Genomic DNA, 26,649 nt, shown 5'->3' with positions numbered 1-26,649 from the left:
TGGCCCAGATTATTCATGCAATTATTGATAGTGTCCCCTTTCACACTCAGGAGTATTTTGATTTGGAGATAAATCACCCCAATCATAATCAAAGATGACACAATATATAGCGATTGATGAAACTACAGGTGTGGATAAGATTGGTTACATTTTCCAGTGAACAAATGTCAAGGTCCTTCTTTCTGCTTACTGGTATAAAGATAGTTAATGATGTTATTAAGTTTAAAAGGCCATTTTTTTCCCCCAAAGGATAACTACTAAGAATATTATCATTGCCTTTGTCAACTTTCCCGGTCTGCTAATCACTTTTGCTTAAAAAAAATGACTATATTTGATAGCTGCATATCTCTGTGTTCCTCAGTCCTATAGATAATTTGAATGGGAGGTGGCTCTTATGTTGGTTTGCATTTTTCCTTCATTTTTTTTTTTTTTTTTTTAGAGGCTGGGTCTTGCTATGTTGTCCAGGCTGGTCTTGAACTCCTGGCCTCAAGGATCCTCTCACCTCAGCCTCCCAAATAGCTGGGATTACAGGTGTGCACCACTGTCTGGCCTGCTTTACTTTCTTTAATATTTCTTCTGCTTTCTTGCTCCAGCTCATCACTCCATGCAACAGATGCTTGGGCTGGCTGTTATTCGTGTTTCACAAACGTGCATCCAAACAGACCTGTATAAGTAGTGCAAGTTACACCAATTCGACCAATATAGAATGAATGCAGTGGCTGGCACAGAGGAGGCATTCACAGATATTTATTTAATGGATAAATACCAACCGTGCCTTTGACCCCGTGCTGAGTGCTACCAACTCTGTGAGTAGGAAGAAGGGGAGGAGAGAAAGCTCTATATAATATCAACAGGTTCTGCCCTCAAGGGGTTAACAGTCTCCAAAATGAAAACGTAAATAAATAACCACAATTGAAAGTAAGAATCATTAAGTGCCAAAAGAATCTCCAAGCATGAGTGGGACATAGAGGTTGCTGATAAACAGAGTTTGACAGAGAGGCAGACGTTAGAACTTAGATTTCCTCCAGTTCAGCGTTAACTCTGGCCCCAGGCTGACTCCCATGAATGTGGACGGGCCCTCCCACGTCAGGCGCTGAAATTGCGCACATGCTTTATTTTTTTTTTTTTGACTGGCTAACAACTTTCCCCTCACGGTTAATGACTAATCCAAAGGAGCATTAGCTCACTTTGCAAATATGAAATTATAATATGGCAAAATGTAACGCTAAAAGCTACCAGTCTATTATGATTCATTTTAGTTGCGAAGTCGAAGTATCATTGTAGTAACACTAAAAGAGAGTGAGTTACATAGTTACTACTTCATCCAAAATATAAATGAAATAAAATTATTTTACTTTAAGGAACTTAAATGATGCTTCATGGCAGAGCAATGTTGTGATACAAAGCGTTGAAAATGAACGGGACATGCGGATCCTAGTTTTTTTTCAGCGTACTGTTCTCACACGGAGACAGACTGTTCTGGCACCAATAGAGCCAGGGCCTCCCGTGAGCCAACGGGCGCTCCAGGATGCGCGAGCGATCTGCAACCCGCCCCCTGAAAAGGAAAGTAGGGCCCGGGACGCTCGGGGTGTGTGCGAGCCGGATTAAAGAGGGAAAGTAACCGGCGTCGCCGGTTTCGGGACCCACCCCCTCCCACGAGTTTCACTCGGGTCCTCGGTCCCGCCCCCTCTTTTATTCGGGTGGCGACGCCGGGCGCTGAAACTTTGTAACCCGAGCGCGCACGCTCTGCGCTCTTCCCTGCCAGGGCGGCCAGGAGGGCGGCGCAGGAGGTGGGACCTGAGGCGGGAAGGCTCCGGGACGCCGGCGCACGCGGAGCGGGGACCCCGGGAGAGCGCGCGGCCGAGAGGAGGAGCCGAGCGGGAGGCGATCGCGCGTCGGGAGAGCGGAGGAGGGGTCCCCGGCACGAAGCTCCCGCGGCGAGTCGAGGCCAGGGGGTCTGGGGTCGCAGCCCCGCGCGCCTGCAGCTGCCGTCGCCCGGGAGCAGCAGCTGTGCCCGGGGAAGGAGGAGGAGCTGCAGCTGGACGGTGGCAGCTGGAGGAGGAGCCGCACAGCTGTCCCGAGTGCCGGCGCGAGGGCCGCACTGCCCTCGCGGAGCCGCGCTGGGATGACCCGCTGACCGCGCCATGCAGCCTTGACAGAGTCTCTCCCGCGCGCAGGGGACGAGCCGCGGGGCACCGAGCGCAGTCAGCCGCACCTTACCTCCGACTCTCTTGCCCAGGGGGAGGGAAGGCATTTACCATGGAACCTGTGACCAGGTGGAGCCCCAAACAAGTGGTAGACTGGACTAGAGGTGAGCGGGCCTCGGGGAACCCCGGAGTCCTCCAGCCCCGGGGAGGGGGCGGGCGGGGAGCGGGGGTAGGGGTGCGCAGCCTTTCCTGCAGCGAGAAGCCGTGAGAGTGCAGCGCGGCGACAATGCAAACTTCTAACGAGTGGCCTGCGCTCCCCTGTCTCCTGTGCCTGCTCCGAGCTATTCCTTTCGGGGATGCGGGTTGTGGCAAGCCGAGGGGAGCCCCATCTTTAAACCAGGGGGCAAGGGTGCCCTTTCTGTGAAGGGTGAGGGCTGGGATGCAGATCTCGGGACTCGGGGCGGGGGGCGCTGTCCCTGCCCTGCCCGGGTGCGATGCCCGGCGACCTGGCTGCCCGAGCGCAGGCACAAGGCGCCTTTGTGTGGGCGACTCCCGCCGGACCTCGTAAATGCCTCCTGCCCGGAGCAGTCCGCAGGCGTGACGGGGCGGTTGGACAGGTAGAGGGAGACTCCGGCGGCTCGCCGTGCCTGTCTGTTTTTGTTGGAGAAGCTAGCGGCCAGCTCGAGAGCCAGCCGACACCATGGCGTTTGCGCCGGCGAGAAACGTCGAGCCAGGACTCCTGGGAGGCAGTGACTTTTGCTCCGGAGGCGCCAGTACCCCCGGTGGCGCTGCATTTTCAGGCCACATTTAAGCACTGGGAAGGAGAAATCTAACTATTTTGAACAACTGTCTGGATTTATACAGTATTGGGATGAGGAGAGCAGTGGGGTAGGGAGAAATGGGCGGTCCAGCGGGGGTAGAAGCTTGTCCTGGCCGTCTCACTTAGTTTTTACTGTTTCCCACGGATTTCGAGGGAAAGGTGTTAGAGGCGACCCATCCCTCTTTGTAGTCTTCCAAGAGAACAAAATCCACCAAAAAAAACCAAACAAAAACACCCCAATAGATTTTCATGGGTTCCCCTACCCACCCCCCCAATCTTTGTTTCAAGTTACTGGTTTTTTTTTTTCTATCTGCTCTTCCAGGTGAGGAATGGTGTTCTTTCTCAATAATTACTAGACTTTTATAGCGCTTTACAGTTTGCTAAGAGCTCTATGTTATTGCCCTTGGTCATCCCAGTAAGCCTGTGAGGTAGGTAATACTGGTAAGATCAGGTCACCTTTCCAACTGTCCCACCCATGGCTGCAGCATAATGAAAACTGATCATCTCCGCATCTCATTTCTCATGCCTGTGACTTACTCATAGACCACGTGGGATGGGAGGGCCTAGGTGGATGGGATGTGTCAGTGGGTTTGTCTGACCATTTCCTGCTCCTGGGGAGAAGGGAAAGAATAATAATGCACTCTCCTTGAGAAGGGGCTTGTCAAGTGACCAGAAATTCCTGGACTCTTACGGAAAATGAAGATGAAAACAACAAATACTTGTGCATTGGTGACTAGGTTTGCCTGGGTAAAGAGTAAATAGCATTGCCAGTGCTTGGTAGAAAACATTAGCTTAAAAGTTGTAAGTGCCCATAACCTAGTTTGAAATGAGGTATTTTCCTTCATTCAAGATACTGCTAAAGTCCTCAGTTTAGCAACTTGCTGAGACTGAGTTGATGATCTAAGTCACATGTATGCCCAGCAGAGAGGCAACTTAAGACACTGATAATTTCAGCAACCATTGACCTCTAGAGCTGCCCGGTACGGTACCGTAGCCAGTATCACATGTAGCTCTTGGGCCTTTGAAATGTGGCTAGTCAGAATTGCAAGGTGCTGTAAGTATAACATACACATGACATTTGAAGAGTTGGTATGAAAAAAGAATGTAGAATACCTTATTAGTGTTTTTTATATTTATTTATGTTGAAATGATAGAAATTTGGACATATTAGGTTAAATAAAATATATTACTAAAGTTAAATTCACTTGATTATTTTTACCTTCTGAAGTGTGGCTCCTAGAAAATTTAAAATTATGCATGGCTCACATTTGTGGCTTATATCATTATATTTCTATTGGGCAGTACTGCCCTAGAGTAAAGAAAGGGTTATGTCTTATCACTCTGGCTTTCCTGTGCCCTGCCAGCCTACTTGATAATGTACAACCAGAAAAGTGGTAACAGGCACACAGGAAGATTATGGAGTGAGATCTTCACACCCTCAAGATTTGTTTCTTTCTTCTTCTTCTTCTTCTTTTTTTTTTTTATCGCTCTTGGGATTGGGAGAGGAGAATTGTAAATTCACATCCTGTTAAATTTGTTTAGCATTTACAAGGAAGAGCAGATGAAAACATGTTTTTGGTATCCAGTTGCCTTGACGTTATGATTTAGTTGAGATTGCTTTCATCTAGGATACGTTTTCTACTAACTTGAAAGAGGGACTGTGGCTGGTTCAATACCTTGGATGCTTTAGGTTACATACCTGTGGCTAGCACTTGACAACTTTATACAAAATGCTCATGCCCTTTTGGACCCTGAAGTACAACGCCAAGAAACCTGTATGTTTTGTGTTAGAATCTAAAAAAGATAAAAGAAGCAAGTGTATGGCTAACTCTTAGATACTAAGAGGCTACATTCTCCTAAATTGCAGGACACATTACTTGAATATTTGTTAAAATAATGATGCACAAGTATTGACTTTTTCATAAACTATTGTCTTATGCAAACTTACTTGCTTATAGGACTATTTTTAGCTGTCTTTGCTAATCTCTTTACCCAACCTTTATTTTATAAATATATCCTACTGATAAGCAGCTCTTCATGTAGACTTTGCTGTTGTTGGTATTGCATGAATCTGGGTGGGGTGATTATGAGCACCGTAGAAGGCCTTAGATTTAAAACTGTCTAAACCTGGCAACAGTCTAGAGCTGGATCTCATGTCACTGTTATTAGATGGATGCATGCATCAGGAAAGAAATTGCTGTCTACAGAATGAATTAATCCGTTTGGATTTTATTATTAATCTTTAGCTACACTGTCACCAATTTTATCATGTTATTCGTAGATCCTCAGTAAATATTAGCAGTGGATCAGGCACAGGTCTATGCATTGTATAAATATCAACTCATTCAATATGCACAACCACCCTTTTAGGTAAGAACTGTTATTTCCATTTTGTAGTTGAGGAAACTGAGTCACAGGAAGGTTAAGTACCTTGGCCAGTGCCACCCAGCTGAGAAGTGGTAGAGCAGTGTTTGAACCACGGTGGTTTGGCTTCTTTCCGCTCCTTCTTCTTACAAGTTTCTTCCCAAGGCCACATCTAGACCACACTGAGAATCTACACCACATTTATGAATAGATCTTCAGATTCTCATAATATGAGTTACCAATATCATATGTTAGTGGATGAAAGTCATCCAATACATGTATGTCTTATTCTGCATATTTGGCTCATGTCAGAAAGTTATTTGTAAATCAAATTAATTCCTAGTTTATGGCACCTTGCCAGTAAAATAATTCAGTAAAGGCTTTTGCCAAAGCAAACGATCGTTTATAACATGTAGGGTCAACCGCACATAACAGAAAACCTAGTGGATGAACCAGATGGGAGGACCCCATGGTGCTGTCAGGAGCCCAGGCTCCTGTCATCTTATCCATTCCTAGCACGTGGTGTAGGATGTGGCCTCGCTCATGGTGTTCGTTTTCATACTTGCAGCCTCAGTGCAAGATGGCTGCCTCACCCCAGGGTCGCGTTCCTGTTCCAGGCAGGGGAAGGGAGATTTGTAGGAGACATAAGTCGGGCAGCAGTCAAGTCTTCCCCTTTGAAGAGTTCTTTGAGGAACTCCACCAAGTGACTTGGCATATATCTCAATTGCCACAAGTGTCATGTGGCCACCTCATTCTGCATGGGAGGCTGGTTGTTGTAGTTTTGTTTTGTTTTTAGTTGGGTACCTTGAAAAAAATTGGAGTTTAGTCAATAAGGAAGAAGGGGAGAATAGATATTGGTAGCCAGGCAGTAGGGTCTGCCACACAGGAATTTGCGTGTGCTGGTTTCATAGATCAGTTCTTAAAGTAGAACAGGTACCATACTTTCCCGTTTACATCTGTCTAACTCTGTTTTAGGAATTGTGTTGTATCTTCATTCCCGTTAACTTTTCTCAGCTCAAAACCTTAACTTATATGAGAGCTTTTTCCCTAAGCTTGCTTTAAATATGACAAGTTTTGTTGTCAAATACAGCTACCGCAAGTTGTTTTTCTGCTTTCAAGCCCTTGGGGAGTGTCTTCAACAAGGAGGGGACTGGTTTGTCTCAAAGGTCTGTTCTAGCCTGGGTCTTTGATCAGCTTGGAATGGGGAGTCTCTCACTAAGTATGTAGTTGAGTGATCACATCTATAAAATCCAGCTTTTGTTCCAGGACAGAAGTCTCTCTGTCCAGCTTCTGGTGCTGCTAGCATAGGTACAATTCGCCACCAGCAACCAAGAGTAAAGGGGACTTTCTCGTGCAAGGTCTGAGCCAGGGTCCCAGGAACTGCTCTTTCACTGTAATGTCTATTAGTATCTGGCACATCTGCAGTCTTAAAGGGCCTCACTGTTTGGTCATGGAGAGGCTGGAATTTGCAAGTTAGCTATGGAGATCTGATACATTTTAGGTGGACTGTAATCTACTGTCTTGCACTGTTAGGCCCTTCCTGCTGCCCTCCATACAGGAGGCTGTTCTTTTTGTAATCCTGAATCCAGTTTAGGTGATATCTTTTCTTTTAGCCTCTGTGGTCCCTGGACAAGGGAGGTCCTTTTCTTTCATCAGCTGTAGGTCCACCATTTGGTCACAGATCAAAAAACTCTTCTCTTCATCCCACTCTCTCCCTGGTTCAATTCTATCTCTTGCACTCCAGTGATAAAATTCCCTTAATCGTAATAATAGGAAAACATGGATTGAAGCACTAGTTATTAATATGTGGCAGATGCTGTTCTAAGCACTTTATTTAGGTGCCCTCGTTTAATCCTCAGAAAATCCCATGAGATGTATGTACCATTTCCTACCCATATTAAAGAAACTGAGGCAGAGAGAAAGAATTTGCTCGGGGTCCCATATTTCTAAGTGGTGGTTTCTTCCAGGCTGTCCTGTACTCCATTGTGCTATCACTCCATGACTGGTACCAGGCAGCGGAGCTTAGAGGTTGAGAGTCTGGGCTCTGGAGTCAGACTCAGTGGGCACCCAGTTCCGCCTCTGACTTGTGATCTTATGTAAACTCTCAATAAATTTCTACCCCTTGCTTTTATTGCCTCCTCTCTTCTTTTATCCCATAGCTCCAGGACATAAGCTGTTCTCTCTGAGCAGTCAGGTCTATCATAACGTGGATTCTAACCATCCAGGGGCACCTGTTAATGCTGAAGAGATTTCTCTGCCATTTGCCAACCAGTCAAAGGATCCAGTGCAGAACTTGCAGCTGATCAGGAAGGTTTTTGATTAGCTGAGTGATAAGTGCCTCTTGCCAATATCATGAACACTCTTTGGGTAAATAAATTCAAACCATATCTGCTCAACTTTTTTTTTTTTTTTTTTTTAAATAGTAACTGGACTTGCAGGGAGAGTGGCATTAGGATGGCCCTTGCTGTTGATGCTGGCTCCTGTCTGACACCTGCTCCATGACCAGCAGCATCAGCATCATCTGGGGGCTTGTTAGAGGTGCCTTGTCTTGGGCCTGCAAAATCAGAACCTGCATTTTAGCCGGCTCCCCTGGTGGTTCATGCACCCTTTACAGTTTGAGAAGCGCTGTTCTAGCACATAGCTGCAAACACGTTTTCAAACTTTGCTGGCAGGTCCTGCTACTATGGTATTGGGCTATCTGAGCTGACATGTACTTAATCTGTTTTGTTTAAATTCTGGAGTAATGACATTTAACTTGAGGATGCTTGACTTGGCCACTAATTAAAATGAAAAAGCAATCTTAGGGTGTATGCTTATATTTGTAAGCACCACCTAGCAGCAACAGCATCAGGTAATTCTTAGCAAACTCAATGAGACATTTCCCCTGAGATTTCTTACCTGTACCTTGAAGAGTTCTCATATCAGCTTTTTTTTTTTTTTTAAATTTTTTAGCACAAGTAGTAAGGAGGGAGTTGTGGGGTGGTCAGTGGTCACTACTGTTGAAGCTTGTTCTCAGGATCCTCGGCCGGACTTGGGAGGACGAGGTGGGCATGTTATCCTACAGTCTGATTACACGGGATTTACCACACTTAGCTGATTTTGGTGCAGATCTCATTGTTGATGGGAAATGAGGCTGAATGTCATTTCAGGAATAAATAACCGGGGCAGTTCTCACAATTTGAAAGTATGTTTTGTGCCAAGGCTGGAGCATCTCCGTCCTGTGTCCGTGGAGATTGGGAGGCGACCTCTTCATGCTCAGGCCTCACCCGTCAGACACTCTGCGTTCCCTGCTCTTGTCTGTCGTGCCACACTGGTGGCACTGTCTCTTTTTTGACCCTTCCTAGCCTGTTGTGTTCCGGCTCTGGGACATTAGTGTTCTTGTCTTGCTTTCCCTTTTTACTCTCCTTCATGCTATTTCTGGAGTTTCATTGCTGGCTTAGCCATTATCTAGTCTTTAAATGAATAAGTCAAATTTTATTTACACGAGTTCTGCAGAGCATTTCCATGTTTGGTCTCACTTGACTCTTCACAAACCTGGAGATAAACAGAATTGAGGAAGTTTTGGAAGTTACAGGAGTTGTGCAAAGTCCAGAGGCGAGGAGCTGAGACCAGACGTCACAGGCTTCTGTCCTGTTGTTCGTCCAGTCCCGGTTTTTCCTCTAGCCCAGGTGGTGCCTTCTAGTTCCCTCCTAACCAGCAGTGCGGGAAGGGGCAAATTCCAGGAGCTTTAGTCTTTTCTGATCATTGCTTGAGGATTTAGAGTCATGGGACACATTCCTTTTTTTTTTTTTTCAGGACACAGCTTATGCAGGGTCCTAGATTTTTTGAACTTGACCTTTTAGCAGTTGGGACACTTGCTACTAGTTATTAATATTTATTTTATTGTAGTTTGTTGATTGTGTTATATTGTTTCAGAATACAACATAGCAATGGAATGAATCATTTCTCTTTTTGATCCTCTTAATCTAACTTTTATTTTTGAGTGTCACATTGCAAATTTCTTGTCTGTGTGATACAATTAGCATTTCTATTGGGTAGAATCATACACACACACACATATTTAACTTTCTTAAACAGCACTTGCAGTTTTTTCTGGCCCTGTTTCTGGCTTGCCTGTCATTCTTCCCAGCTTATTCATTTTAACTGCTTTGGGGGAGAAGGCCAGGCAGCTCTGGTGAATGATACATAGGCTTTAGAATAAAAAAAACTGGATTCAAGTTCTATATCTGACACTAACTGTTTGAAAGCTTGGGTAAGTAACTTACCTTCTCCAAGCCTATCTTTGCAGGTTTCTCACCTGTAAAATGGGACTGATCATAACTAACACACAGGGTTTCAGTTAGAATTAAAAGAGGTAATATAGGGAAAGCATTTTGCACAATGTATGGCATGTAAGTGTTCACATGCTTATTATTAACGATTGATAATAACTCCAAGTTAACTGGGGGTACAGTTGGAGTATTTTTATCTAAATATTTAACACTGTTGAGGCTGCTTGTCACCTTTGACATGCTTACTAATAATGTGTATAATTCAATCCTCCCATTGTTTGTATGTAGGAGGTAAGTTAAATCAACTCCATCTTCTGGCTTCTTCTCATTGTTTCCTTGGACACTTTTTCCTCACTTCTTTTCAGGACCTTATCGGTCTTATAGGAAGATGGTGTCATAGAAAGGTTTAGCAGTAGCTCTTTGAAAACACTTACCTTGATGACAAATTTCACCCTTACGAAAAACAGAGTTTCATTCATTCAACAAATAATTACAGAGGCCCTACTCAGTTCCAGGTATTGTTCTAGGTGCTGGAAATCCACCTAGGTCCCTGCTTTATGTGGTAGATGGTGGGGGGTGAGAGACACCACCACCAACAGCAAGACAGATGAACACGAAACTATCTACTGATAAGCATAAAGAAGAACATAAAGCAGACAGGTGAGGAGAGGGGCCAGGTGGAGGGCTCCTTTGGATGGAGCCATCAGGGAAGCCTTTCTAAGAGGACTTTTAGGCATGAATGGCAGCAAGGAACCAGCAAATCAGGGAGAAGAACATTGTAAGAGAGGGAACAGCTTGTGCAAAGGCTCTGAAGTGTGGAAGAGCTTGGAGTGTTTGAGAAAGGGAAGCGTGATGGAGTCATGAAGAATGAGGGTGGTGGTTGGAGAGGGGGTGGGCCACATACACACAGGCCAGAGCATGCGGCTTACAAGTCATGGGCAGGTGATGAAATTTTTTCTTTTTATCAGGGAAAGCAGGGGTGATGTTATTTGCTCTATTTTTTGAAAGATCACTCTGGCTTCTTGGGGCAGAAATGATCAGCAGGAAGGCACCTCAGTATTCTGAAGTTGATGGGGTCTTGGGCTGAGGTGTTCGTGGTTCCAGCATTTGTGAAGCCAAGTTCTAAGTACAGCAGGTGCCCTGATAGCTTCAAATCCCAGTCATTTTAAAATTAGATCTGAAATTGGGATGTGTATTCATTTTTTCCCCCTCCTCCCAGGGCTAAGAGCTCTGCCCTCCCCTCATTATGATTACGCTCTCCCCCGCTGGGCATCTAAAATCGAGAGCGCCCTCTGTCTTTTCGCATTCACATGGCTTGTTCTCATCATTGTTCTTTTCTGGCTCATTTTGCTGGAGCTACAGTTTCTGAAGCTGTTTATTCATCTATGAATGGGGTTTTTGTGAAAGTGGACTTAGGCTAGTTTGTTTTCTTTGACATCAAATGGCTGATTGAACAGTTTTTAACCTGAGATTAGAAGGGCAAATATGGTTGTGTTTATTAGAGCAAAGCCGTTCCTTGGAATGTGTATCAATAGGTTGTAAAAATCAAAAAGCTTTCTATGTGAAAACTGTTAGAGTGTTTGAGTAAAGTAACTGGTAGATCTGATTTAAAATATTTTGCTCTACTGACAGCCTATCCTAAGTTTTGCATTAGGAAACATAACCACCATAGTTTGGATTGAAGAGGTGGTATTTTGAGAAATTTTCAACAAGAGTTAGACACTTTTTAACACTTAATGAATCCCTTCTCAATAGAGAGGAGTGAAAGAGAATTGAAAGTGGGTAGGCTGATATTAGAATAACCTGGAAGCTTTATCCTACTGCACACACCCAGCTGTGAGGCCCCCTTTAAGGAGGCTGTTAGCTCGATTAGAGGAAAACCCCTACGTGTTATCTATCAGAAAAGGCAGCGGTTATGATAATCTGAATCATGCTTTCCTGAGGAAAACCTTTAGTGAAAGGAAACATTCTATTTCCTATTTTCAGAGATTTGCAGAGAGGGGAAATTCAGTTCTTTGGGTTTGGGAGTGGATGTGTATGTGTGTTTCTGTGTTTCCAGCTTTACTCAAATATGTGTTAATTCAACAATCTCATATGTTCTCTGAGTAATTTTATATTACAGTGTCTTCAGGCAAATCAAGTCAAAATACTAGCTGGAGTATGATCTTTGACATAGAGGAAAACTAGCTTAATAACGTAGGGTGGACCAGACTTCATGTAACACCTGTTAAAGTTGTCAGCACCATCTTAACACGGATTCTGACTGGAGCCTTGAACTAACTGTGAGCAGATGGCACAACTGTGGGTAGCATTTATGAAAGTGACTCTGTCTACACTAAAGCCTAAAATTGTTAGGCATAAGTATTTGAAAAACATAAATACTCCTTGCTAGCAAGACCTCTCGAGACCTATGGTGTGAAGTGGTTTGATTATAAACACCCCTAGGCCACATCGAAGAAGTTTCTGGAAAGCTGATCTGTAAAGAAAGACCTTTCTTGGAGGTGGAGAAATTCTTCATTCTTGTTTGCATCCAAACAGAGATTCACTGGCACCATGGAAGAGGGGAACTTAATGAGTACATATAAATGTCTGACTGTCGTACCTGACTCTTGAAATTTTAAAACTGAGCTTTTCAAGAGACCTTTCCCAGCCATGTATATGTGCTGCCTCCCAACATCTTGTTTTCGTGTTCCTGAACCTACTTGTCAACATCAGAATCATCTGGGAACACAGACGTGTACATTCCCAGGCACCCCCTCCCCAGACCTGCAGAATCAGAAACTGTGAGGGTGGGATCCACGAAGCTGTATTTTAGGAGGTCCTTCAGGTGATTCTGGTATAGGCTGGAACTGGACAACCATTGGCCTACACCCCTCACGTGGAGCCTACAGAAATCAATGATATAGGCCAGGGCCGGGCGCAGTGGCTCACACCTGTAATCCTAGCACTCCAGGAGGCCGAGGCAGGAGGATTGCTTGAGATCAGGAGTTCCAGACCAGCCTGAGCAAGAGTGAGACCCCATTTCTACTAAAAATAGAAGAATTAGCCAGGCAACTAAAAATAGAAACAAAAAATTAGCCGGGCGTGGTGTCATGTGTCTGTAGTCCCAGCTACTCGGGAGGCTGAGGCAGTAGGATAGCTTGAGCCCAGGAGTTTGAGGTTGCTGTGAGCTAGGCTGACGCCATGGCACTCACTCTAGCCCCGGCAACAGAGTGAGACTCTGTCTCAAAAAAAAAAAAAAAAAGATATAGGCCAGACTGTCCCCCATAATTCCTGTTGACAGTTGGTTTTTAGCTAATGCGTAATGCTTAAGAAGGAAAACTCTTCCAGTAGGGACCATGGTGACATATGTAAGTGGATGAGTGAATGCGCCTATGTCTGTAAGTGTCCTTTCTGCTGAATTGGCAGGGAAGAGTTAAAGCTGTTATCCCTGTGGGCTCCTAGCCAGCGGCTTACTCCCAGGCCCAGGGCATCCTTTTGTTGTGTCTCTTTGTGAGTACTTGGCCCTAGGAAAACCCTGAAGGAGGGGAAGCTTTCATGGGTCTGAAGGGGCCTGTTTAGGTTTTGTGTGGAATTTCCAGACCTTACTCGAAGAGGAGTAGAATGCCACACTCCCTGTCCCCCACTCCACTGTGAGAGGAGAGGGGATAGTTGTTCTTCCTCACTTAGCACTCAGGTTTTGGCTTTGAACAGAGCTTGGAAAAGGCAGAAACAAGAAATACTCAGAGTGGCAAATATATTGCATTTTAAGGTGAAAAGCTGTTTTGTCTTAGTGCATGGACATTGAATCAGTGCAGATGGAATTTGAGAGCTCCTACAGTTGGCAACAGCCATGAGTCCAGAATAAGAAAGACACTACAGAAGTGAACACTGAAGACCAGGAATGGTACTGAGACTTGCAACAGGAGTTGCAAACTCAGATTCGTACAGGGGCCAGGCAGGCGATGCTAGGAGTTGAAGTGTGGGGGTGTGTGATATAATAGGGAGTGGCAGAGACTGTGGCTAACCTACAGACACATGTATTGTTCAGTTTCTGCTGGCTGTGACCTACAGTTTCTAAATCTTCTGATTTTTGTTGTTTTTTGTTCTTTTCAAATGAAGCTATAAATCTGTTTCTATGTGATATTTCCCAGTTTTTAGAAAACTGTTGATAACTTTTTTGGCATAGACCAAAGAAAATGTATCTATGGGCCAGTTTGTAATTCACTCTGTGAACAGACATGATCAGGTGTTAATTGTCCTAGTGAGAAAATACCTGTAAGATATGAATAAAATTGGCTATATAGTAATCCATTAATTATTTAGTAAACTTTCTTTTTTAACCTATAATTTCATTTTGCTGTTGACCTAATTCCATTATTTCTAAAATTGCAACATGTAATATGGATGCAGATATTGTTTAGCCAGAAATACTGATGCCCGGATGGACCCAGCAGACCACTGGGTAGTTTTACATTATTCAGTGTAAAAGCAGGAATTTGGCTTCTCTTGATTGAGTTTACCTATACATATTGGTTATATAGTATTGGCCCCTAAAAGGAGCTGTTTCTGTTTGGACAGAAAGATTTCATGTATAACTTAAAATGGGGTATATGTTCCAAATTTCTGTGCTGGTGTGTGGGTCCTGTTTAAATTAGTAAGTTATCAGTTGACTCAAGGTTCTTTCCATCTTCTGGGTGTTCTGAATTGGGAAACAAAAGAATAACAAACAAGAACACTAGCTTCAGTACTGAAACTGGAGTAGTGCTCACCCTAACATACAATTTACAAAACTTCTCAAAAAAATTATGGAATATTTAACTTTTCAGTTTGTTTTGTAAGTACGCTGACTATATATATATAAATATGTGTGTACAAATTATATATACATGCACGTATATATGAATATACACTCACACATGTATTAATATATTCATTATAGATGACATTTTATTAAACTTTCACTTTCACTAAGTTTTTATTTCAACCATTAATTCCTTTTTATTTTTATTTTTTTTTTAGAGACAGAATCTTGCTCTGTCACCTAGGCTGGAGTGCAGTGGCACCATTATAGCTCACTATAACCTTAAACTTCTGGGTTCAAGAAATCCTCCTGCCTCAGCCTCTCAAGTAGCTGGGACCACAGGCGCACCCCACCATGCCTGGCTAATTTAAATAAAAATTTTGTGGAGATGGGGTCTTGCTATGTTGCCCAGGCTGGTCTTGAACTCCTGGACTCAAGTGCTCCTCTCGCCTCCGCCTCCCAAATTGCTAGGATTACAGGCATGGGCCAACCTTGCCCAGCCTCTAAGTCCTTTTTAAAAGCTAAAAGCAAAACAAAAGAAGTATAGGTTTCCTTTTTTGTACCAGTTACTCTGCTTCGTGCTGGGCACAGGAAGGTGAGTTAGGTGTAAATGAAGCCTGTGTCCAGGAAGCGTGCAGGTTCGTAGGGAGGCAGCAATTAGGAGCTGACGTCTATGGCGATTCTTCAAGTGCCAGGCCCTCACTAGGGCTCCTTATGCGTTGTCTCATTTGGTCTTCACAATGCTTATTTGACACCAGCACTTTGATCATCTTCCTTTTGGAGTGGAGGAAACCAAGCCTTGATGTATCTGAGGTTGCACAGTTAGCAAATGGGGTTCGAATCAAGAAACATTAGATTCCAGGTCCTTACCTCTCCCTTGGAGGCTCCTTGGTAGATACCAACATAAATTTGGCCTGGAAATAAGTTTTGAGGGTGAGGGAAAATCAGTTACATTATTAGCAACATAATTTGAATTGATCTACTTAAATTTAACCCGTAATTTATCAAAAATATATTCTAGAGAATACTGTATCTATTTCTTTTCCCTTTTTACTATTTGATTGGGCTATTGTAAGTGGGAAAAGATGGACTTTAAAATATATTTAATAGGGATTATTTAACCCCTTGGTAGCCATTTAATATTTTTATGTTCTAGTGCTCTCATATGTTAAAATTCTAGATTATAGGACTATATATTAAAAAAAGACTAGAAGGAAATACATTGAAATGCCAGCATTGGTTATCTATAGATGATTAAAGGTGGTTTTTGTTCTCTTATTTGTATACATTAAGGCAATCAGACAGTTTCTCTCCTGTACCCAGGACCCTGGCTACTTTTGCTTGGCTTCTCATCTGGGCTGCTTTGGAATCAGAAGAGCCTTAAAGGGAAATGTGGGAGAGAAGATTGGACTTATTTTCTTGTCTTTCCAGGATCATGACCCCTCAAGTCCTGCCTGCCTGAGCTGCTCTCTGTTACCTTTAAAGAGCTAGCCCATCTTCTTTATTTCTTATTTAATTTTGTCTGGTTTGGTTTGAAGGTTAATCCATCCTAGCCAGATGTGTCTAGCTTTGTTGTTCGAATGCAAGATTTGGATGTTGGTGCTCAGATTTTAGTGTGCATAAGAGTCGCTAGTCAGGACCAAGTAGTTCCTGGCCCTGACTCCCAGAGATTCTGGTAACATCCCTGTACCGTGGGGCCCTGGGGACTGCATTACCTGGCCAGGTAAGTCTTTTTAGGTGGTCTGTGAATTGCAGTTTGTGAGCCACTGGCTTTTAGGAAGTTAATTCACTGGGTCATGGGGAAATGATACAGAGGTTTGAAAGGTGGTATTCTGCTGTGGTGGCTGGTGGCTGTTGGGACGGTCTCTTGGTGACAGTCGAGGAGGCCTGAGCTCAGAAAGGGATGCAGAAAGAGGTGCCACCCAGGTATGCTCTGCAAGCCCTGGCAGGGTCTGAATCCACGTGGGAGTGGTGAGAAGGGGAACACTGAAGTCCAGGTTTTGTGCCTCAGTGACTTAGCATGGCAACACCAGTAAAAATGTGTTGAATTCTGAAAAGGAGCTGCTTTGTGGGTCTAAGAGTGAGCACATTATAGATACCAATCCCCAAAGCTGTTCTAGTCTGTAGATGGTACACCTTCCTTGATGCTAACATCTTGCATGATTCAAACATTTAAGAAAACACAGTGGCCCTCTTATTGCAGCACTCTAATTGTCTCATGCTTTAATGAGGTGTAAATATCATGCAGCCTGGCACATGAGATGTGTTAGAATAGGGTAGTGTTAATTGAAATGCAGGTCCTCAAACTTGAGTGTGAAATGATGCAATATACATGAACATGGCACCCAGAAGTATTTCTGTACAGCGCGTCCTAAGTCATAGACTACAAAATAAAGTCATAGGATTAGAGTCCTACAGGAGGGCATGTCAATGGAGCTATAACATTGGTGCTGATCAATGCACAATGAATCTTGGCATGATCCCTGAAGTCTTGTCCACTGCTTAGTGAGATAAGCGTTTCTGGCCAATGTAACTGGCTGCAGTTGCTGTGTGGGTGGGTGAGCCAGTCCCGTGAGACTCGTTCCTCCCTGGGGTTGCCAAAGTGAGTGGGTGAATAGAAGACCAACCAGCGGAGAACCAGGGGTGTGTAGGGCCCTTCAAGGCCTGGCACCAAACGAAAGGGGTGGAGGGTCCTTCCACAATCGGCATGACGTGGCCTGTTTTTTAATCATCATTGGCCCAACCAACCCTTAGAAGTAGGTGTGATTTCTTCTATGATTTCTCTCAGGTAAGATTAACAAATTTTTACTTAATAGAGTCAGCTATAAAATGATAGATTATTTTTCTTATAACATCTTCCCCAGTGCTCTGCCTGGTTGACATTTCTTTTAAAACTTACTAATGTCTCATCTCTGATTTTTAAATTTAAACTAACCCAATTTACATGGTATTCTGAAATGATGCCACTTGTCTTTCATATTAATTCTAGCTAGCTGTAGAGACGAAGGTTTCAGTGGAGTACTGTGTCACTAGGACACATTAGGAGCTGAGTAACTTCAGTTCCCCTCGCTCATTGTCGGCTAACTAGAGTGTCCTGTTAACTGGCACCTTCCACTCAGCCTGCAGATGGTTTCTGTTCACTGTGCATTCATTTGACACATTTATTGAGCGCCACTGTGTACCAGGCACTGTTCTGAGAGCTGGCAGTGAACAAAATAGATGATAGTTCCTATCGTCTTGGAGCTGGTATTCAAGTGGAGCAGACAGACAGTCGAGTTCATAGCACATCAGTATGACAGATGCTGGAGGACAGGCCACAGGCGGATGCGGGAAGGGTGGGCTGCGGTTTTAATTAGGATGGTCAGGGCAAGAGTTCAGTGCGGCTAATGGGGAAGAATGTTCTTGGAAGAGGGAACAGCAAGTGCGAATGTCCTGAGACAGGGACTGGCACGTTGAAGGGTGAGGAGGCTGGCCTGGCTGGAACAGAGTGATGGAGGGAAGGGCAGCGGGAGTGGAGATACAAGAGGAAAGGGGAGGCAGAGGGCGTGGAGCCTCAGAGCCCTGAGCAGTGCTTTGGGTTACATCCAGTGTATCAGGGAGCCACTGGAGGATTTTGAGCCAAGGAGTGGTATTAGATTTACATTTTAAGATAATAACGACGGCTGTGCAAGGATGGGGTCAGGGAACCAGTTCAGACACCATGGTGATAATCCTATGAACGATGATGCTTGGACCAGATGGTAGCCTTGGCCACCAGGAGAGGTAGCCTGTGGTGGGCATTCTGAGAGGCCAGTAGGATTTACTCAGGGATAGGACGTGGGTATGAGAGGATACCCAAAAATGTTTGAGCTGAGGAATTGGAAGGATAGAGTTGCCATCTCCTGAGAGGTGGAAGAACGTGGAGAAGCAGGTTAAGGGAAGATCTGGATTTTAAGTTTGCAGTGCCCATTCGCCCACCAAGGGGAGCAGGCACCTGGAGAGATGTGTCTGGATTAATGAGGGAGGTTGGTGCTAGGGAGAAATTTGCTGGCCATTGGGGTATAGATGGTATTCAACCTCCAAGAGTGGATGACCTCACCAGTGAGCGATCGAAGGGAGACAAGAGAAGAGAAAAGCAAGACCCCGGGGCATCGCAGCATATAGGAGTCTGGGAGATGAGCAACTGGCAATGACCGCAGCAAAGTTGCTAGCAGTAAGTGGGAGGAAAACTAGGAGAGGATGGTGTTCCCAAAAGGAGAGAGTGCTCAGCTGGGGCAAAGACTGCTGTTGGGTCCGTGAGAGGAGGATAGAACTGACCGTTGTATTTAGTTGTGTGGAGGTCACTGGTGAACTTGATGGGGGTCATTTTGGGTCATTGGTGGGACAAACATCTGATTAAATTGAAGAACAAGTGGGAGGAGAGGAACTGATGTCCCGAGAAACTGCCAAATTATAAAGCACCTCCCTGGATGAACACGGCTTTGTTGTATTCTCAGGGTGACTGAAGTACTGAATGCATTTTATTTTAATTTCTTTAAAATCTGTAATCAACTTTTGGAATAGGTAACTGTTTGGTAATGAGATATTTGATAAATTGGGACATGTTATGCCCTCCCTGACCTGGGTAACAGTACACGGTAGATTATGCAATCCCTTATTTTACTACTAACAAAGCCATTCATTTAGTGAATAGCTATGTGCTGGTGGCTTCCACAGAGAAGAGCTGTTCAGCAGAAATTCTCCCTCTTCCTTTTTTTCACATTGCTTTGGAAATGAAATTTTGGAAATGAGAATAAACAGCTGTCTACCTGAATTCTGTGTTATTCCATAACTTACCTATTTAGGTAGGAAGGATTTGCTAGGGACAGATCAAAAACTTTGGAAGAATTCTTTGTTACTAGTGATTTACCTTTATATCTTTTAAGATTTCTCTGAAGCATTCAGAATGCCACAAAATCATATATAAATAATGTCTATTACAGCCCATAGGTGGAAGCCATTTATTAGTAGGAAAGTGGGCCCTACTAGAGATAAACCAATCAACTTTAATATAATTCATCCAATGTTTATTGAGTACCTACCATTTATAATGTTCTTTCTAGGTGCAGTGAAGAGGATGCAGGGGGGAGGTCCCTGTTTCTTTGGCACCTTCAGTAGAGTGGAATACTCTACTGAAGTCAAGTCAACAGGCGTTTAAGCTACAGGGCACCACAGAAGCGTAGAGGGTGGGTCTTTAACTCAGATTTGAATGCGTACTGCAAGGGAAGGCTGCCTGGAGGAAGACATTTAAATTGGGACCTGTAGGATGAGCAGGAGGTAGTCAGGCCTACAGTAGGGAAAAGAATTTTCTTGGGAGAAAACTAGGAGGTAAAAGACATCATGGCATTTTGGCATTTGCTAGCGACTGAAATAACTGGATCTATTGTGAGGTGAGTGGACATGGATGAGGATGGAGTGCTGGGAATGGGATGCTAGATCACCAGGGCCCTGTTTATGCCTCTAAGCCCATGGAAACCAATGTAGGAATGAAGGATCTTCTAGTGGCTTTCCTTTGTGGAGGAAATGTGTGTGTGTGTATGTATTGTGTGTGTACGCACATGTTATATATACATACTACACACATGTATGTATTATGTACACATCACATACATACATAATACATGTATACATATAAGAATACGTATATATGTATATATACACACATATATATGTGTTCTTATTTTTTAAGGCTTCTGCATGCTATTATTTGATTCAGAATTCTATCAGGCAGGAGCTGGCCTGTTTTATGGGGTGTAGCGCTCTGCTAGGTTCAAGACTCAGAGTGGACTGGACACCGTACTGTAGGGGGAGGCCCCGTATCTCGGAGTGGGGGAAATACCACTTAAAGGCTCTGTGCAGAAGGGAACTTGATTTAGTGGGTATTTATTTCCTTTGATCTGTGAGATGTAAAACTGATCTGATTTAGGTGTAAGGAAACATAAAAATTCTTCATTAAAAAAAGAAGGAACTACTAAAACATTGGCTTGAGCTGTAAAAAAAAGGAGAGATAGGAGTTTGGGCCGATGCCTGGGAGGTGGGGAGGCTGAGGAGGTCACACCTCGAGCTGTGGGTGTTTTGCGTGTTATCATCTCTGCTCTGCAGCCCGTTGCTGATTAATGATTAATAATTGTTTCTAGCTCAGTATATAAAGTAACCTTTACATGTTCAGAGACTTCACTCTAGTGGGGTCAGCTAAAGCAAGGTTTTTTGGAACTTTTTTTTCAGAAGTGGTCAGAAATACCATCTAAGGGTTGGGAATCCTACCTCTTTACAGTGGAGTGTCTGTATACTTAAATCCTGAAAACACACACTGCCAACATTCCAGACCTAGGCCCAGGTGAATCACGCACTTGCTGTACCAGATCCAGAAGCAGCCATGTGAGTATCATTTGGGAGTTCTTGAACTCTGTAAGAACACACGGGTTACACTTTAATGGACTTGATTAAGGCAGTATGGAAAAAAAAAACCAAAACCCACAAGAACCCACCTCTGAAGGGTGTGGCTGCTCCCTCTCTCTCACCTTGTATTGTTGTCCAGATTGTCACGGTGGTGGACATCATCACATCATTCCCAAGGTTAAACGTATACTCAGTTCTGGGAAAGCTTCCATTTTCAACCATCCAAAGTTATAATTCAGTGGAATGTGGTTTTAAAATAATTTAACAAGGTAAATTTTTAGTTTTTAATAGTTACCTTTTAAAAAAAAACCCAATTATTCTGCCCCTGTTTCCCTCCCCACATGATTTCTGAATATATGATCCCCCTGGAGGAACTATCTGGTTATTATTTTAACTTTCACCTTAACATCCTTATCTGTGTATTTTAGAAATTTGAAATTTTGTTTTATAACTTTTTTGTTGTGTCACTAGGCTTGTTTTCACTTCCTAAGGATGTTTTTGTTTCTCCTCTTTCATCTTTTTAAAAAGAGCCATCCCTATAATGGATAGTGCAAAAATATTTTAAGGTAGCATGTGTATTGGTACCTTTTTCATATTTTCCGATTTTAAAATTAACTTTAACTTGAGATGTAATGTTCTAGTCCTGCTGTAGAAATTCCATCTCATAAAATCATGGTCCAGTGAATCAAAGAGAAAAGAAACATTTTCTAATAATAATAACAAAGAAATAAAAAGTATAAGTTCCTGTAAGCAACCTTAGGAATTCAGGAAGAAATCTAAGAAAAATCTGTCTTACTAAATGCAATCGTGGTAGACTTCCCAGAAATGATAAATGACATGGAATCAATCTTTTATAATAACTTGTCATCATAAGGATCTCAAAACAATTTTGTGTGCTAATGTAGGTAATTATCATCTTTGGTGGTAACTATGTAAATATAATGTTATAAAAACGTTATGAGACCACCTTATTTTTCTTATAAAATCAGATTGTATAGTATAGATCTTATTGTTATTGCTGGTTTTGTTTGCTCTTTACAGATCCAAAGTTATAGTGAAATTGACATATTGTTGCAATGAGATGTCAGGAATAGAGTGATTCGATTTCTTTGTCCCATGTAGTTAACATTCTTTGTCTCTTTTAAAAATGTTCATTTTCATCCCAAGGCCAAATGATAGTAGTATTAACATTTGTTCTTGAGGTGATGTAGGATGATGTCTGTTTATCTCCACAAATTAGGGCCTGGCAATAAAGGTCTTTGGTAAACACCTGGCGGGGAAGAAGGTAAAACCCGAAAGTCTCTGTCTAGTGGAATTAGCTTTTAAAGATCATGGCTCACACTGGCGTGTGTCTGTTTTGGGTGAAGGCAGGAGCGCATGCCTGTTGTTAATTTCCTGCAATAGAGGAATAATTGTTTTACTCTTAGGGGTTTTGCCTGGAGAGAAAATTTATTCATGTATTCATTCATTCATAGTCTTTCTCTCTCTCTCCCTCTCCCTCTCTGTCTGTTAGTGTTGGATACATCGGTGTGTTTGCGTGTGGCCGTTCTGCATCCTGAACACGTGTGGCTGCTGTCGTATCACACAGTGCTCAGAGCCAGGGCTGGGGGGCGGGGGGGACTGCCGGTTTGTCTTCTTTACTCTCACAGGACGTGTGATGCTGGCCAAGTTATGCACATTGTTTAGTCAATTAGTTTATCTTTAACTTTGGGATCATGCTATTACTAAACTTTCAGGGTTCGTGTTGAGGGTTAAATGTGGGTGAAGCATTTCCCACAATATCTGCCATATTTTAAGTGCTTAATAAAACACTAGCTGCTATTTTTGTTGCATAAACTACAGAACTACCCTGGACAAAAAATACACATCTCCAACAGGATAGTTTCAACTTCAGATTAAACAAGGAAACTCTGCCTTTTACAAATAGTAAATGACACATCCGTGAGAGGAACAGTAAAAGGAAAATGGGACACCATGTCTTTGTGGAGTATGTTGGTATAAAACAGCATTCATTGAAAAGAGAAGCCAATTATACCTCTTAAACTTCATGCTGTGGCAGGGTAATGGTGATTTCTTTTTCTTCTTCTTCCTTTTTTTTTTTTTTTTTCTGAGACAGAATCTAGCTCTGTTGCCCCAGCTAGAGTGCAGTGGTGTCATTATGGCTCACAGCAACCTCAAACTCCTGGGTTCAAGCGATCTTCGTGCCTCAGCCTCCTGAGTAGCTGGGACTACAGGCATGTGCCACCACACCTGGCTAATTTTTCTATTTTTTGTAGAGACAGCGCCTCACTCTTGCTCAGGCTAGTCTTGGACTCTTGATCTCAAGTGATCCTCCCACCTCAGCCTCCCAGAGTGTTAGGATTACAGGTGTGAGCCACTGAGCCCAACCATGATTTCTTAAATTTCTTTCCTCAGTTATTCCACTAGCACAGTGTCCTGAGACTCAACACGTGCTGATCGTGGTATGTCAAGTGCAGTCATTAAATGGCAGAGGGGAGGCAGCCACGAAGGCAGGCCCTGCAAGGCCAGATCTCTTGTTTTATCACAGTTAATGTCCGAGACTTATTACATTTCCTGCTTTACTGTGGCTTTTGATAACTGGTGGGTGTGACAGTAATATATGGGAGTGTCCACGGTGTAGTGTGTACATTACTGAGTAATCCTCCTGGCAGAACAGCTCCTCAGGGAAGGTGCTATGTCTCGCCAAACCCAATTAAGGAAACCAGCCTGGGTTCTTGTTGGGAGCCAAGCAGTTGTTTCGTAAGCTCTGCTCCTGTAAGCACTGTGGGAATAGCTAATCAGAGTGGTGATTACCTCTGTTCCTTAGTCACCAGAGTTGCTTCCCTCAATTTCCAAATTGTAGAAAGTTGCAAACCTCTCAAGGACTTTTAGTCTGCCTGTACAAAGGCGAGAAAGGATGGTTCGTTCCCACAGGTGTAAAAGAGGCACCTTCGCAGGTAGGAACCCGGAGTATTGTGAAACTTAGTGTTAAGAAAAGACCTGGGCTTATGATGAGCCAGACTTTATACCTGATGAGTTCCAGGAAGCACGGAGTGTTAAATAAAAAGCTTAAAAGTTCACTTGATTTGCCTTTCCCTAAATGAAGGAGACTTTTTGTAAAGGCATCTTTGAGCCGAGGGAAAAATGTTTTTATAGTTTAGTCAGTGTATGGCTCCTTCCAGAGCAGGACTTCAGCAAGTGATTAATGTAGAAAAGTTCTGCTAAAACTGGAAAAATCTGTCTGAGCCAAAGAAGGCCCATTCCAATCCTGGAGAAACTGGCATATAATTTCTTCTAGATCAGTTTCCAACTTAATGTTTGTCTAATTTTTTTTGTGTGTGTTAAGTAGAACCTTTAAAGACATATTTGTAAGATATATTCCCCCCCTAACATTGCAGCTTTAGAACTCTGTGTAGGGAGAGGTGATTCATAATTAGTGGATTCATGTACAGCGTATTTTAGATGCTGCCAATTTTCAAACTTGTACAACTAAATTTAGAGGTTGAAAAACTTCACAAAAACTATGCCATAAAGAGAAGTTAAACTCCAAGCTAATTGACGGCTCTGTCTCCGGCGGGATTGGCAGTCTTGCTGTCTGAGAAAGCAGAGTGATGAATCGAGCTAAAACCCTCCTCTCCAATGGCCTGAGAAGGCCAGCCGCTGCCAGGCCTGGGTGGCTAATTTACTGTTTGTTTACAAGCCTCAAGAGGCAGGGTTGGCTGTTCATGTTCTCATGCAGGTTAGATGTGCAAAGAGGCTTTGCCTCAATTAAGGTGGTAGCAATCAACTTTTACTTTCAAATATTTATCCATTTTATTTGGGTGGAGGACGTAGGAAAAACTTGTATTTAGGTTTGATATGAGGGAGACAATGAGGGTCCTTATAGTGAAGAAATATTAGGTATTAGGCAAAGCCTAGATACTAGTCCTGTTTAGGTTTGTGAACTGGTTGGCAGCCTGTGAACTAGGCATATTGGGCTATTTCTTGACTTCTGCTGGGTGTGTAACAAGAGAGAGCGTTTTTCCTAGCACTGTGGTTCCAGCACTATGATTTCCGTGCTTTTTTCCCATCACTAACTATAATTTTGAGGGTTGATGATGGCCTTAGATCATCCAGCCCAAATATATGTTCTCTTGTGTGAATAAATTGTTCCATTTTATAGTTAAAGACATTGTGGCCCAGAGAATGACGTGGCTAAGATGTAGTGACAGAACCTAGACTAGAACCGAACTCTTCAGACTCCCTGATTGTACTGTTTTCCCAACCTTGCCCTAACGGGCCCCCTCCCCTGAATCTCCTAAAACTTACGGCTTGTAGGTCCCACCCACCAGCAGTGGGTTAGCTTATCCTAGCCTTCTTCCTGTTCCATAATGCAGTCCCGATCAATAAGCCTTATTAACCACTTGTCAGATGGACTAGACTCAGTGTTGGGTTTTGGGGATCCAGTGCTGAGGAGCGTTCAGCAGGGAAGAGAGAGGTTAACACTAGTTATTACCCAGTATGAACTGATGTATTCAGTAATGGATGTACTTACAGGTCTAGGAGCTGTTCAGAGGAGCACAAAATGAAGTGTGTGTGTGGGGGGGTGTGTGTGTGTATGAGACTGTTGCTTGAGGATGGTTTAAAGGGTAAAGGGGAGTTTGCCAGCCAGATGAGGGGTGAGGGAGGGGGACTTCTAGATGAAGAGATTTAGGAAACTAAAAAGACTCAGTCCACTGGTAATTCAGGGGGTGAAGTTGGCCATGGCATACCGGTAAGTTGCAGAAACCAAGAGGTTGTATTCACATCGTTCACCCTCTCCAGCCTGTTTCAGAATGGGAAGAGGTGGTTGAAAGTTTAACAGTGATCCTGTGTTCTTTTAGGCTAAGGAATGTGAAATGTCTTTGAATATGGTGGCGGGTGTGACGCCGTAAAAGGACTGGTGTGGACTGTCAGGTGCTGGAGGCTCAGTGGCTTAGGTGCGATCAAGTTGTAAGGTGCAGGAAGAATGTCTTGATTAGATTCAGAAATATAAAGGCAGCAGGCGCTGTCTAGAGCCTTCCTGCCCTTTGTCCAAGATGCCACTGGGGTGAAGGTGTGGATGCGGCTTTGCATGTTCAGCTTCTGGAACCAGACAGAACTGCCTTTCAATTTTCATGGCCTTGGAGGAAGCAGATAATGAATGATAGGAAACAGCTGCTTCTAACGTGGCAGGCAGAAATGCATCCTCATGGAGCAGTTTGGTAATCACAAGAATATTAATGGAAAATCCTCTCTGATTAAACATTTGGGAGCTATGGAATGTGATTTGTTTTCATATATCTACCCCTCCCCCATTGTCTTTCTGTGGCCTGAAGATTTTATTTTTATTTGTCAAATAATACAGAAATACTTTCTTATAAAAAATTTAAGTAACAAAACTCCAGATAGGTTGGAAAAGAGAGCTCCCTCCTTACTAAACCCTGCTCCTTTCCTAGACTTGGGAGTGAGTGCCTTCCAGAACTCTTCCTAGACATTTGCATACAAGTTTATACTTATTCATACATAATTATTTTCTTTTACATAAACGGATTTGTGCATACTTTGAATCTGACCTATAGGTTCTTTTTACCTTTAATACTGTCTTAAAGATTTCTCTGCATCATTATTATTTTGATAAACCTCAAATTTTTAGAAATATTGCTTATACAATCAAACTTAATTTATCAGTAATTTAGGAATGGCTATATGAAGATCGTGGTGCCTGTTAAGAACAGGAAGGTGTCATGCTCCCCCACATTAAGGCTGGACAGTGGATTTAGGATGTTTTATGGCAGGCTGGCTTGCACCTGGCAAAATATCTCGGGTCAGTCTGACAAGGGAGAACCG

At 43.3% G+C, this 26,649-nt stretch overlaps 1 protein-coding gene across 2 annotated transcripts in view; it reads left to right on the top strand.

Annotated features, from left to right (window-relative positions):
- The first annotated feature begins 1,650 nt into the window (after positions 1-1,650).
- CNKSR3 (CNKSR family member 3) overlaps positions 1,651-26,649 on the top strand; it is a 91,215-nt gene continuing 66,216 nt past the window's right edge. For both annotated transcript variants that reach the window (XM_069487634.1, XM_069487632.1), the window contains exon 1: positions 1,651-2,311. In XM_069487634.1, the coding sequence (XP_069343735.1) occupies positions 2,260-2,311 (52 nt within the window). In that variant the 5' untranslated portion in view covers positions 1,651-2,259. The remainder of the gene's footprint in view (positions 2,312-26,649) is intronic.

Source organism: Eulemur rufifrons, chromosome 15 (genome assembly GCF_041146395.1).
Source record: "Eulemur rufifrons isolate Redbay chromosome 15, OSU_ERuf_1, whole genome shotgun sequence".
In the NCBI taxonomy this organism is placed as follows: Eukaryota; Metazoa; Chordata; class Mammalia; order Primates; family Lemuridae; genus Eulemur; species Eulemur rufifrons.
This window is presented reverse-complemented; position numbering and strand designations above follow the sequence as displayed.